We start from the raw sequence: 13,534 nt of genomic DNA, 5'->3' as shown, positions 1-13,534 counted from the left end.
AGGACACAGTTCCTGCCCTCGAGGAGCTCACGTCTAGCGAAGGAGCTATCAGTGAGCCGGAAGTCACAACATAATACAACAGAGGCACGCAGGAACACAGGGACACAGGGGAGAAGTAGTGACTGAGGCTCAGAGTCAGGGAAGGCTTCCTGGAGATGAGAAGCACTGAGTTTTTAAAGAAGGAGAAGTTACTTGATAATAAAAGCGAGGGAAGGGCCTTTCAGGTAGGACTCTGTGTGCGGAGAGCTTGGGAACAAAGTGACAAACTCCCCCCCAGGCCCCTGGCCTCTGGCTCCACCAATCAACCTCGCTCACCTCCCTTCAGAGGCTCCAACAATTCCTCCCCCAGGACCCATTTCCAACTCTGGGTTTCAAAGAAGCCAAGCTAGAACCTCAGGGAAGTTGCTGAGGGAGACCTACAAAGTGGTTCTTGTTCCAGACGTTTTTCCTCCTCCCCCTGCTAGGGCAGGAATTACAAACAGAAGCAGATCCATGTCATTTCCAGAGCCTCCCACAGAGGGCACCAGGGACCAGGCCAAGAAGAACTGGAATTCAGACACCCTTTCAGGGGAAACTAAATTCCAATCCTGAGGCAGGGATATCTCACACTTAGATGCCAGACCCACTGAGAAGCTGATGAGAGCTACAGACACCCCACTCAGGAACAGTAACACGCATAACCTCTCACAGACCGTTAGAGGCTTCTCAGAGCCTCTGAAGCCAGTCCGGAGACACCAGGCTTAGGACTTAGGACGCCCACTGGCTCACCTGCCCGGCCTGTCTTGCTCAGGTACTTCTTCATCCTGTGGTTGTAAGGAAACACCGAAGTGGTGGCCCCAATTTCTGCACCCATGTTGCAGATTGTCGCCATGCCTGTAGAGAAACAGAGCCCAGGGGGCTGGCTGTGCAGCTAGGCGAGGGTCCCCCACACCTGCTAGAGGTGCACACACGTCTTCACACCAGGGAGCTGGCATCATTTCTTCCCTCACTCTCACTGCCCCTGTGGCCCAGGGTTAAAATGAGGCCCAGTGAAGAGAGGCCACGGGGCCAGAGCTCAGTGTCCCGGCTCTCAGGGTGGCTGCTGGGTAGAGTGAAGGCGATACAAGATTCAGCTCCTACAAGCCAAGTTCCAGTTCTAGGCCAGGCTGTCCCGCTCAGCAGACTAGACAGCCCCTATGTAATGAACACTGACCTGGCCAGACCACCCAGTTGTTACTGTGTCCATCTGCAGGCGAGGGAACTGGCTCAGAGAGGCCCAAGGTCATGCCACAGAGCAAATGCAGCGTGGCCTGCAGGTCTCGGTCTGACTGCCTGGTGTGCAGGCCTGCACTGTTTCAGCTACAACACGGTGGAAATGTTTCTGGGTCCGCAGTTTTCCAGCAATAAGACTGGAATGACGTCCACTGCCTGGACCACAGACCGCCCACAGAACTGGAAAGGCTACAGATGCCCTGACTGCTATCAGGACTCCAGCCTCATGGGATTGCTGGGACATGGGTCTGGGCTTGTTGCCAACTTCCTAACTGAGCTGTCCAACAGCAGTAAGGGCTACTTATAAGAATGAGCCCCACATCACTGGAGGGACACAAGGGCCAGCTGAACTGTAGCTCTGTGGGGCTGCTGTGGAGCTGAGGGAGGCCCCTAGGGAAGTCTGGACTGAACCATCTCTAAGGTTCATTCCAAGTCTACCTGGATTTCTGAGGGCCCGGGCACTGGGGCCAGATCACCAGGAGTGATGAGTAGGAAGGGGCTGGCTCCCACCTGGTCTTGGAGACTAGCAGGTGACGGTCTCTAATCCAAAGGAAGAGAGTGAGGTTCCAACTCCAGCCAAGGGAAGATGTGAGAATGCGGCTGCTTTGAGACAGAAGCCCTGACTCTGATTCCCCTTCCCACCACCACCTCCACCCTCTGTAGGTTCTTCTTCTGGATCACCCAAGGCAGCCCAGGGCCACAGCCAAGTTGGCTCAGCCCCTAAATCTGTGTGGCCACAGGGAAGTTACCGGCCGTCCTTGAGGGGCCCCAGTCTCCCGTTTAATGAGGGACCTGGACTAGACAGTGAGGTCTCCCCTCGACCTCTAAGTGTCCATCCCAAGTCCCCAAATTGACTGGACAGATCCTCAGGGGAAGGCCATTCACTGCTTCTACGGCTCAACTACAGGCCCCATTGGGCCCAGCACAGGCTGAGAGCCATGTCACGTGGCCGCCCTCCTCACCAGTGCAGGAGATGGAGTCTACGCCAGGCCCGTGGTACTCCACAATCGCGCCCGTGCCGCCTTTTACTGTGAGGATGCCCGCCACCTTTAGGATCACATCTTTGGGTGAGGTCCAACCGGAGAGTGAGCCTGTCAGCTTCACACCGATCACCTGAGTAGGTGGGGCAAGGAAGCAGTTACAGGCCTGTGTATCATGTGCCATGTTCCAACCAGGAATCTACCTGCTGGAATTCTGCTTATTTATCCCTGCCTCCTTCCCAAAGAGATCTGAGCCTGACCTATTCTCTCATCCCTTTCGGGTCCCACATCTCCCATTCACCCCTGCCAACCACCCCTCTGCTGTCACCCCGAAATGAGCCCTTCCCTACCCCTCACCTTGGGGCACTTCAGCTCCCAGGGGATCCCAGCCATGACGTCCACTGCATCAGCGCCCCCAACTCCAATGCAGATGCCCCCCAGGCCACCACCATTGGGGGTGTGGGAATCAGTGCCAATCAGAAGAACCCCAGGGTATGCATAGTTTTCCAGAATAATCTGAAAAAGAATCCAAGATCTTAAGCTTAAAAGCCCTCAGGAGAGAATGGAGGTAGGGCTCCAAAGGGGTCTGCAAAACTGCCCCCTACCGACACTGGGCCACTGGGCCATTCCCAGGCACCCCTCCAGGATGGGGCCTCTCCAGTGTGGCCTGTACGAGCCAGAGACCTGGGAGACCGGCGGCCTGGGCTCACAAACTGCTCTGACAGTTCCTGACTGTATGACTTGGGCTTGTCAGTGCCTCTCTGCACCTCAGTTTCCTCATTTGTTAAGAACGGCCACACCACCTCGACCCCAGGATTGTGGCGAGAACCAGATGAACTAGGTACAAGAGTGTGTCGTGTGACAGGCCTGGGGACAAGTGCTGACCCCTGAAAGGTGTTCCCCTACAACACCCACTGCCTCACGTGGTGGACACGGGGAGTGTGCTTATCTGGCTTCTCAACAGGGCAGACAATCTTTCATGGCCTGGCTCCAGCACCCACAAGGAAGTACCGGGGATCCTACGGGAGCACAGGCCAGGAGTTTTTCCACCACTGAACTAAAAAGAAGTATAGACAACGCCTCCCTAGCCTCAGTGGCCTGGAGGTGGCTCTGAGAACAGAAGCGACTTGCTTAAGGAAGAGGATGACTTGCCGCATTACCTCTCCGAGTTCAGTGTTCCCTTCGTCGAGGCACTCCTCCTAGCTGGGAGCTAGGAGCTGGCGGTGAGCATTTCTCCCCAGGATATTTAAAGGAGCTACGGGGGCAGCTACCCCAGTGCAGCCCCGCCCACCATCCTGACAGCTGAGGTGCTGGACACGCTGAGGCTGCAGCGGGGCTGCTTGAAGAAACTGCAGCCAAAGGGCCACGCCTGGGTCTGCGGTCTGGCCGCACCACCTACCAATAGTCACTTCACCCCTCCAAGCCTCAGTTTCCCATCTGTAAAAAGTAGCTGATAACAGTGCCCCCCTCACTGGATCATTGTAAGCACTTGATAGGAACATGTCCGTCAAGTTGTAATAATGCCTGAGAGAGGCATTATTTTTATTTATTATTTTGCAGAAAGATCCTTCACCTGAGGTTCTGTTGCTCACTGTCAGAGGCAATTATGGCCCAACACACACATAGGGATGCTGGGGAGGATAAATGAGATCAGAGATGCGAAAGGCTCTATGAACTGTCAGGACTGACGGAATGGTGGGTAGTCTCCCCAGAATATTACAGAAACCCCAGGGCCTCTGCCTCAGGCTAGGCATCTGCTCAGCAGACTCAGCAAGGGTCCAGGGGTCTCGCCTCTTGGGAACACAGAAAGTTAGAAGACCTGGTTCCTCCTCCAGAAACGAGGCAGCTGGCTGGGAGAATAGGCCAACACAGAAGAAATCCCTAACAAAAAACAACTGTTGGAGAGAACGCCGTTTAACTGCTTCATTTCTCCAGCCCTCCTTTTCCTTGGCCACATACAAAGATTTAAAACTAGTTAATCTCTAAAGCTCCTCAAGGTTGTAAAAGTCTGATCCATGAAGACCAGACACACAGAATTCAGTGTGGTCACACCACGTAGACTGTCAGTGTGGTCCATGTCCAGAAGGGAGTGGTCAGCACAGACCCGAGGACTGCAGAAAGCATCACAAAGAAGCTGGTTGTGACAGTGACCTCAGTGGTCGGCTGCATACGGTTAGGCAGACGGGGGTGTGGTGGAGAAGTGTATTTTTAGGCTGGACTAACATCTAGAACATAAAACTAGAAATTCAGCCATCTATCTGCACGACACATGTACACTGAGGATCTATTCTATACTGACCTGGCGCCAGGCCCAGAGCTAGAGAGGAATAAATAAGCCATAGTCCCTGTCCCCACAGGGCACACTCAGCATACACTGTGGCCATAATGTGAAGGGTCCCACACAGGATCACAAGATCCCCAATGCTGGGCACCGGAGGGCCAGGACTTCACAAAGGTGACCAGAAAGCAGAACTGTGGAGGAGGAAGGGTCTGCCAAGGGACTCAAGGCAGAGGGAAAGGGATTAAGATTTAATCTGGACATGGCAGATTAAAGCTGCCTACTGTCAAGGGGGAGAGGAAAGAAAAGCTGCACAGAGATCACATGATTCCTGGGAACTTTCTTTCTAAAGAAATATATCAGGCTGTACACTTAGCTAGTGGCCACTGGCAGGTGTGAGCTGCCATCAGTCACGACCCCAAACTTTGGCCCAGAAGCTGCCAAAACGGCCTCAGCATTTGTACTAAGGTGAATGGAGGACACTTGGATTGGGGTCCCCTTGACGACAAAAGGCCAAGGTTGGGTCCACCTGACTCCCTCGCCCTGCTGCTGAGAGAGGCTCTCTGGCCTGCAGACCAGTGTGACATGCCATACCCGGGGAGCCCCTTCCTGGCAAGGGCGATGGTTTGAAAGGGCAGAGCAGTGATCTGTGGCTCTGGTTTCAGAGTGGGGCAGTGCTGGGAACCCATGCAGGGTCGGATTACAGCCTGACTCAGCTCATCTTGAAGGAAGGCCTGGAAGTGAGCCCTGGGATGGAGGTGGGGAGAAAGGTCACCTTGAGAAGGTACAAAGAGGCAGGTTTCACATACAGGATGGATGGCAAATGGACACAAACCAGCACACACCCCACAAACCAGTCAGAAGCCCTGAACAGACACCTTTGATGAAAGCTAATCACCTATCTCCCCAGAAACACACACACACACACACACACACACACACACACACACGACAGAACTGCCTATCAAGAGAAAATCCATCCTTGGGAGACCACAGGAGAACTCCTGACTGATGTGGCCATGTGACCTTTGGCCCCTCCATCCTCCAGGACACCCACAATGGGCCAAAAGGCTCCGAGGAGCACTCTGTGCACTGAGAGGGGAAGAGCTCCCGGTGTGACGGGAGGCCGTGACGCCGCACAGCAGTGTGGAGCACTGGCTCCAGGGCCAGGCCGCCTGGATGCAAAGCCTGGCCCCACAATCAGCCAACTGGGTGCCCCTGGGCAAGGAGATTAACTTCTCCATGCCTTAGTTTCCCCATCTGTAAGGTGGGGACAATAAAACCGCCAATCTCACAGGGTCACGGCGAGCACCCAGTAGGTTACCATCTGCAGAGTGCCTGGCACACGGAATGTGCTCATCAAGTGCTAGCTATCCACACAACAAGGTATAATGCTTGTGGAAAAAAGCAAAACAAAAAACAATACAATACCATAATGCTTAGAAGAAGGTGTAGCACAAAACATGTCAACCTTAAAAAGCTGGTCAGAAGGGACTATTTTAATTTCTCACACGGAGAGTGAGAATGTATAACTTGACACAGTGAAAATTAATTTTAGGGACTTCCCTGGTGGCACAGTGGTTAAGAATCCGCCTGCCAACTGCAGGGGACATGGGTTCGAGCCCTGGTCTGGGAAGATCCCACATGCTGCGGACCAACTAAGCCTGTGCACCACAACTACTGAGCCCGCACGCCATAACTACTGAAGCCCGCATGCCTAGAGCCCGTGCTCCGCAACAAGAGAAGCCACCGCAATGAGAAACCCCCGCACTGCAATGAAGAGTAGCCCCGCTCGCCACAACTAGAGAAAGCCTGAGTGCAGCAATGAAGACCCAACTCGGCCAAAAAATAATTAATTAATTAATTTTGAAAAAAGAAAATTAAATTTAAAATGAAGGCGGAGGAGTCTAAGGGCTGATGAAAATGTCATCCAATTGCCCGCCTGAGCCCCGGGCTCCCACAGGCCTGGAGGTGCTCCCTGGTTCCCTAAGGGCAGCCCGCTCCCCTGCCCACCCACAAAGGCAGGCCAGGCCCTGCTTTACCTGGTGAATGATTCCAGAGCCAGGCCTCCAGAAGCCCACGCCGTACTTGGCACCTGCAGATGCCAGGAAAGTATACACTTCCTGGTTTATGTCCTATTGAGACAAATCAATAACCAGGGCATTAGTGACACAGTTTGCTCATGCCTTCCCCCCTCCCCCACCCCTCCCCTCTGACTCTGAAATGCTGGCACTGTAAAGACAGGCCCTCTCCTGGAGGCCGTCTACAAATAATTCCAAAAGGGCTTGGACGCTGGCCCATAGTCTCAGCTGGCAGGCCCAGGAGAGAGAGCAGGGAACAGAGACAAAGCCCAGTTCTGTGACACCTGGCCAGGGAGTGGGTCCAAAACAAATCCCTTCCCTGCCCTGGGTCTCAGTTTCCTTATTTGTAGAAGGGTCCCTCTGGCACTCAAGTCCTCAGCCAAGGCCAGCAGTGAGGGGTAAGCATGGGACTACAGGACTAACTGGGACATGGTGTGGGGGAGGGGAACTCTCAAAGGGAAGCAGTGGGACAGAGTGGACAGCCCGGTCCCACCACGCCTCATGTTGGGTGTTGTTTCTCCACTGGCGCCTCGGATGCCTCATTTGTAATCCTGGCTGACATTTACTGAATGTCCACTACGGAAATGGCACCACGCTAAACATCCTCACAACTCAGGGGAAGTATTGTCGCCAAGCCCATTTTACAGATGCAAAAACAGAAACTCAGAGGTGAAATAACTTGCTAGAGATCCCAGGGTTAAACAGAGGAGCCAGTGTTTGAACCCAGGCCTGTCCAACCACAAAGCTGAGGGCTACGTTGTAATAGAAATAAGGCTACCTCCCTTACAGAGACTACATCTCAGAACACCTAGACCACTGTCTGGCATACGGTAGGTGCTCAACACTTGGTAATATGTTTGATGGGCCCCAAATGAAAGACCGTGAAATGGACCATGCTCTGAACAAACAAAACAAAAAACAGGATGGTACCCACTATACCTATAATTCAGAGACAACTTCCTCGGGGGGAAGGGAAGGCTTCCCATCACATGGATGTAGGCCAGAGTTTATCTGGAAGACATGGCATGTCCCTGGATAGGTGAGACCCCAGGGACTAAAGGGATGGGACCATAGCGGACAGCACAGAGCTGCAAAGGAGGAAGTAGGAATAGAGACCTGCTAGCCTCTGGGTGTGGGACAGCCGCGCTCCAAGACAGAGGAAGGACTCACTGTGGACTCCGCTGGGCCCTCCATAAAACACTCTCAATACCGTGCAGCCCCGTTCATTTAAACTCCACACCAACCACGCATCCTTCTGAGGGCCCGTGTAGTTCCCCAAAGTAAAAGAACGGCAGACAAGAACTTAGGTATCCAAGGCAGTCTCTTTCTGATTAATAATATACTGGGTTTTTCGTTTATAAATCAGTCACCAATTGTAAAACTGGTACTGAGGGCAGGAGGCAGCTGGTTGTGTGTGCATTTGCTCATGTGTCTGCGTATGGGAGGAGAGGCAGCACGGCGGCCAGAGTGGTGTGGCAGAGTCTTGACCAGAACTCAGCCTAGATGCTTCTCCGGTGGTCTAACTCAGCCTAGATACTTCTCCGGTGGTCTGTGTGACCCTGGACAGGTCACTCTGCCTCTCTGAGCTCCAACCAGAGGGACCCTTTACAAATACATGTAAATCTGACCATATCCCTCTCCTGCGTAAACCCCTCAGCAACTCCTAGGAGGGCGCCCACAGTCCTCAAGGCCCTGCCTGCACCTGCCCCCACCCACCTCAGAGTTCCAGGCCCACAGGCCCCCTTCCAGCTCCACAAAAGTACCAGGTTTCTTCCTCCTCAAGGTCTTTAGGTCGTCTGTTCTGTCTAGAACGTTCTTGCTTACCTGTTCACATCTCAGCTTACATGTTACATCCTCAAAAGAGGCTGTCCTTTCCCCAACAAAGTCTAAATCAGACATCTTTCTTATACTTTCAGAGTTCCACACTCTCCCAAATTGGCAGTTACCAATTTGTGTGATTGTTTAGCTTCTGTCTCCCTACTGGACTCTAAGATCCATGAGGGCAGAAGAAGGCAGAGCCCCTGGTCTGTCATGTTCACACTGAGTCCCAGCACCTAGCACAGTGCCTGGCACATAATTAATGTTCAATGAACATTTGTTAAATAAATGAGGGAATGGGTCCTGAAATCCTATGATTTTGTGAATCTCATCTCCAGAAGGTAGATTTTAAAACTATAAAGTAAGGGGAGGGCCAGACCCTGAAGGTGGTGGCCCTGCTGCAGGCAGTCATTCACCCCTAGGGCTGAAGAGGACCCAGTTCCCAGCACTGAAGGATCCCCTGTAATGTTACCAGTTACCATCACCACTGCTGCTAACATGGAAACCACCAGACAGAAAGCTGGGCTCTTTCAGCTGAGTGGAGCCGCTGTGCCACCAGGACACAAACGAGCAGGCCAAGGTAGGAAGAAGGGGCTTGAATGGGAAAGCTGCCCTGAGCATTTCCCATGGGTCTGAGAGGCTCTCTGAGCCGTGCTGACCCTGGGAGCCGAAGCACTTTCAATTGCATGCTCTGCTCTGTGCCCAGCCGAGCTGCAGCCCTGCCAGCATTCAGCTCCTGCCAATGGCCCCCCAAGAGCAGTGCCCACTTCCATTGCGAGGGACGGGGGTGGGGGGTGGGGAGGGTGGAGGCCCAGAGCTGGGAGAGACCTGCTATTGCCAAGAGTAGACACACACAAAGGCACCACAAGCAGAGCCTGGAGGAAGGAGCACAAATTTGGTTTCATAAGAGTGAGAGGAATCCGAGGGGACAACTCTTCAGTGTGGCATCCAGCCCCTTCTACCTTGTTAAGTGAAACTCACAGAAGAAAGCCCACAAAGGGGGTCAATCAGTAAGAGAGGGCCCTGAGTGGGAGAAGGGATAAGGGTCTGGTCCTAACCTCGCCCCCATGCAGCGTCCAGGACTTGATGCACGCACCTTGGCCGCCTCAAATTTACCAACAGCGACACTATTCGCCTCCCTCCCTGACAAGGTCCCCAGGGGCCAGGCGAGAGCACAAGTGATCACATGTGATGGTGGCAGCACGGGAACTTTAAAGTCCCTTCTCCAGAGCAAGTGGCGATAGGTATCAGAATCCGACATCTGCATCACTTTTCTTATAAAGTATTCTGTTTTATTACAGAAAAAGGATCTGAAAAGAATACCTTTATTATGGTAAGATTAAGGATGATTTTTGTTTTCTTTAGGTTTTCTCAGTATTTTCTAACAGCTTCACAAAGGGCAAATGGTATTTTTCAAAGTAGAAGAGAGCAAAAATAAATTTTAAAAAAACCAAAAAAACTAAACCAAAGAGTCCATTAGAATTTGGGGGTAATGCCCTAGTTCAAGGGTTTTGTCTCTCATCCCATGTCACACCCACTGGCCCCCTCCACGCCCCTCCCATGCTACCTTCAGCTCACCTTGGCCCGACGCAGGTCCTTCTCACCCCCGAGCTGGGCCTCGATCAGATGGTCACAGTGGATGGTGGACGGCACAGCCACCTTGGGCAGTCCACTGCTGATGAACTGCAACATGGCCATCTGGGCCGTGGCATCCTGCATGGCCACGCGGTCAGGCCGCAGCCGCAGGTAGGTCTTGCCTCGCTCGATCTCCTGGTGGGCCGGGTCATCCAGGTGTCCATACACGATCTTCTCTGAGAGGGTCAGAGGCCGGTTCAACCTGGCGGGAGAAAGGAGGGATGGCCTGGGACCAGCTGCATGGGCCCCCGTCCGCCACAGCCATTCCCTCTCCGCACACACGGCGGGCACCCTGCACCCCACGAGGGTGGAGACGAATCGGTGCTGCTCACTGTGGTAGCTCCAGCACACGGCACAGCACCTGGCACCCGCTAGGTCCAAAACCACTTGATGAATGCCAACATCACAAGAGGCGGCACGGTTTTATTTTTCCCTGAAGTATATTTGCTTTTTCCAGCATATTAATTGCTATTATCTGACGGGCACCTATTCCGTGTATGTCTCATCTTTTAATCCTTACTGTATCCTTGTCATTTAGTAAAACGACCATGAGGTAACAGAGACCCAGCAGAGTGATGCTCGAAGCTCAAGTTCGCAGCCAGAGTCTCACCTTGGATGCTCTATTTCTCTCTGTTCACGGCCACCTCCCCCATGCACTCAGCCCCACTGAGACAGAGACTCTGCACCAGCACCCCTCACCCAACCCGCCTCACGCTCCGCCCGCAACCCTCCGCCTCAGGTGCTAGAGGCCTCGTTACCCTATTACGCTAAAGCCTTTCCTGCTGGCTCCACTCGCTCTCACCCCATGAAGACAGGTGTGGCTGTCAGCTCTCAAGAACAGAAGCTGCCTCTGGCCTCTCACGAGCCCCTCTTCCTAGACCCTGTTTCCTCGTCAGAGCCCCCGGGGAGGTGCCGCCCGGGCAGGACTCAGCTGCCTCCTCGGCACAGCCTCCCCCGCACAGACCGAGCTGGGCGCGGGCCAACTCTCACCCCCCCTCCCCCGACCTTGAGGCTCCCTGCTGCTCCTTGCCGCTGCAGCACAGCTGCCACCCCACGTGCCTGGACCTCACACTCTGCCTCCCACCGTTCTCAAAGCTTAGGCCAAACCTGAAGGCTCCTCGGGAGGGGCACAGTTCCACTCACACCCAACGAGCCACAAAAAAAAATATATGGGACGAGGAGTCAGAGGCTCTGGGTTTAGACCTGACCCTAGTACTAAACCCACCGTGTAACCAGATAAGCCACTGCCCCTCCCAGGGAGCTCCCAGTCCGTCTCTAAAGTCCAGGGCTCGTATTGGAAAGAGATAACAGATAGCACTTATATAGCACATACTTGCTTTTAAACAGCTTTATTGAGATATAATTGGTGTGTAATTAACCGCACATATTTAAAGTATACAACTGCTAAGTTCTGACATATGAATACACCTGTGAAATCACCAGCACAGTCAAGATGATGAACACTTCCATCACCCAAAGGTCTCCTTGTCCCCTGTTATAATCCCTCCCTTCTGCCCCCATCCCCAAGCAACCACTCGTCTGCTTTCTGTCATTATAGTTTTATCTTAGCACTTACTTTTAGCCCAGAGCACTCTGATGTATATAACTCACTTTATCCTCACAACACAGATGAGCAAACTGAAGCACAGTGAGGTGAAGTAACTTGACCCTCCCTGGTCATGAGCTAGTTACTGAGTGGAAGAGCTAGAATGCAAGGAGCCATTGTGGCTTTATACTGTCTCTCAATAACATGTGGAAACTCAGAACAGGGCCCGGCCTGCAGTTAAGTGTTCAATTACTATCATTACTGCTGTTGCTATTACCAATACGACTCTGCTGGGAAAGCGAGAAATGTCCTTCTGCTAGTCTGGGTTCTAGCCCCTCACTCCCAAGTTTACCTAACCCCTTGAGAGCAAGAGTTTCCTAGGGTGCTGGCTCTGTGGGCAACAGCAGAGCAACTGGCAATTCTAAAAATCTCTCAGTTCTGCTGTCATGAGAACCTTGAATAAAAATAGCACTGGCCTGAAGTACAGCCTGCCCCCTTTTTGTGGCAGCATCTCCAAGGCTGGTGTACAGGCAGTGACTCACTGCACAGCCCCTCCTTCTGCGTCCAGGGGAGGTGAAAAATAGCACATGAGCTTTAAAACCAAAGACCTTGACAGCAAATGCCTGAAGTTGTATAAAAAAGCCTGACAATGACAAAAGCCTAAGGACGAGTTCATCACCACATTTCCTTGAGGATTAACTGAGGATGGCAAGGTGGGTCCTCTATGTCCATCTGTCCCCCACTTCACTGGATGACAGAGGCCCAGTTCCTAGGAACAGAATCAGGCCCCTCTGTCACAGGGTGGAGGAATCGTCCCCCTGCAAATCCCCTGGCCCTCTAAAACACTCTTACATCTATTTTAATCCACTAGCATCTTTTTAGAACAGCCTCACTTACGCTTTCTTTCTCTATGGAAGGGTTTCTCAACTATGGCACGACTGACAGTTTGGGCCAGATGACTCTTTAGTGTGGAGGCTGTCTTCTGCACTGTAGGATGCGTGACAGGTTTTTTTGGCCTCTACCCACTAGGTAACAGTAAACCACTCCCCACCCCAGGTTATGACGACCTACAATGTCTCTAGACATTCCCTAGGGGACAAAATCGACCCCTCACCCCACCTCCAGCGAGAACCACTCTTTTATGGCAACAATGAAAATGGAACATCTCTTGTCTGTACTAATCTGGAAAATGCTAAAAGTTATTGATTGGACTTTCTGGTTAGTGCAGAGTTGGAATAAGAAGGCAAAGGAAAAATTTTAGGGGGAGGGTTAATTTTGCTGATAAAAATTAAAACCAAAGGGCAGTTTTTTGATTAATTTTTTTAAAGCAAAGACAAAATGGTGAACACTTTTTTGTCAAGTTATCTCAAAGCAAGCTTCTGTGTTAACTCTCCTTCTAAGCATGATAAAGAGCAGGGGAGAAGTGTTTTGCAGACTAAAGCAAAATCTATTATTTTTCCGCTGAGCTGTGATCTGAGAGCTCTAAGAATAAATAGTGTTTTCCGGGGAAAAAGTATTTTATAAGGTTGCACAGTGATGAGGACAGTGGTTTCAACCCTGACTACACATCAGAACCAGATGGGAACCTGGCCAGCACTTCTCACATTTTGATGTGCACTCCAGTCACCTGGGGCTCCTGCTAAAACTGCAGATTCTGACTCAGTGGGTCTGGGGTGAGGCCTGAGGCTCTGCATTTCTAACAAGCTCCCAGTGCTCTTGTTGATGCCGATGCTGCTGATCCATGGGCTGCATTTTGAGTAGTAAGGCCTACACCACCTGAATCAGATGAACATCCTTGATGTACATTAAGAGGTCTTTACTACAATTAGGTGATGCCAAGTTGCAGGCTACAGCAGATAAAGACTAAGATAGTCCCTTACCTGTAAAACTGAAGTGAGGATACCAGTAGAGAGGAAGCAAAGTGGCAACAGAGAGCAAGTGTGGG

General features: G+C 52.2%; 1 protein-coding gene across 1 annotated transcript in view; it reads right to left on the bottom strand.

The window, feature by feature from the left end:
• ACO2 (aconitase 2) overlaps nt 1-13,534 on the bottom strand; it is a 51,972-nt gene that overhangs the window by 9,464 nt on the left and 28,974 nt on the right. Inside the window, exons 3-7 of the mRNA XM_022596833.2 lie at nt 9,987-10,245; nt 6,552-6,644; nt 2,589-2,747; nt 2,214-2,364; nt 769-873 (exon numbers count right to left, since the gene is read on the bottom strand). Of these exons, the coding sequence (XP_022452541.1) occupies nt 769-873; nt 2,214-2,364; nt 2,589-2,747; nt 6,552-6,644; nt 9,987-10,245 (767 nt within the window). The remainder of the gene's footprint in view (nt 1-768; nt 874-2,213; nt 2,365-2,588; nt 2,748-6,551; nt 6,645-9,986; nt 10,246-13,534) is intronic.

The sequence above is a fragment of the Delphinapterus leucas genome, chromosome 11 (genome assembly GCF_059928025.1).
Source record: "Delphinapterus leucas isolate spDelLeu-1000000601 "Yukka" chromosome 11, BTC_Dleu_Yukka2, whole genome shotgun sequence".
Lineage (NCBI taxonomy): Eukaryota > Metazoa > Chordata > Mammalia > Artiodactyla > Monodontidae > Delphinapterus > Delphinapterus leucas.
The sequence above is the reverse complement of the archived record's forward strand: the minus strand, read 5'-3'. Positions and strand labels throughout refer to the sequence as shown.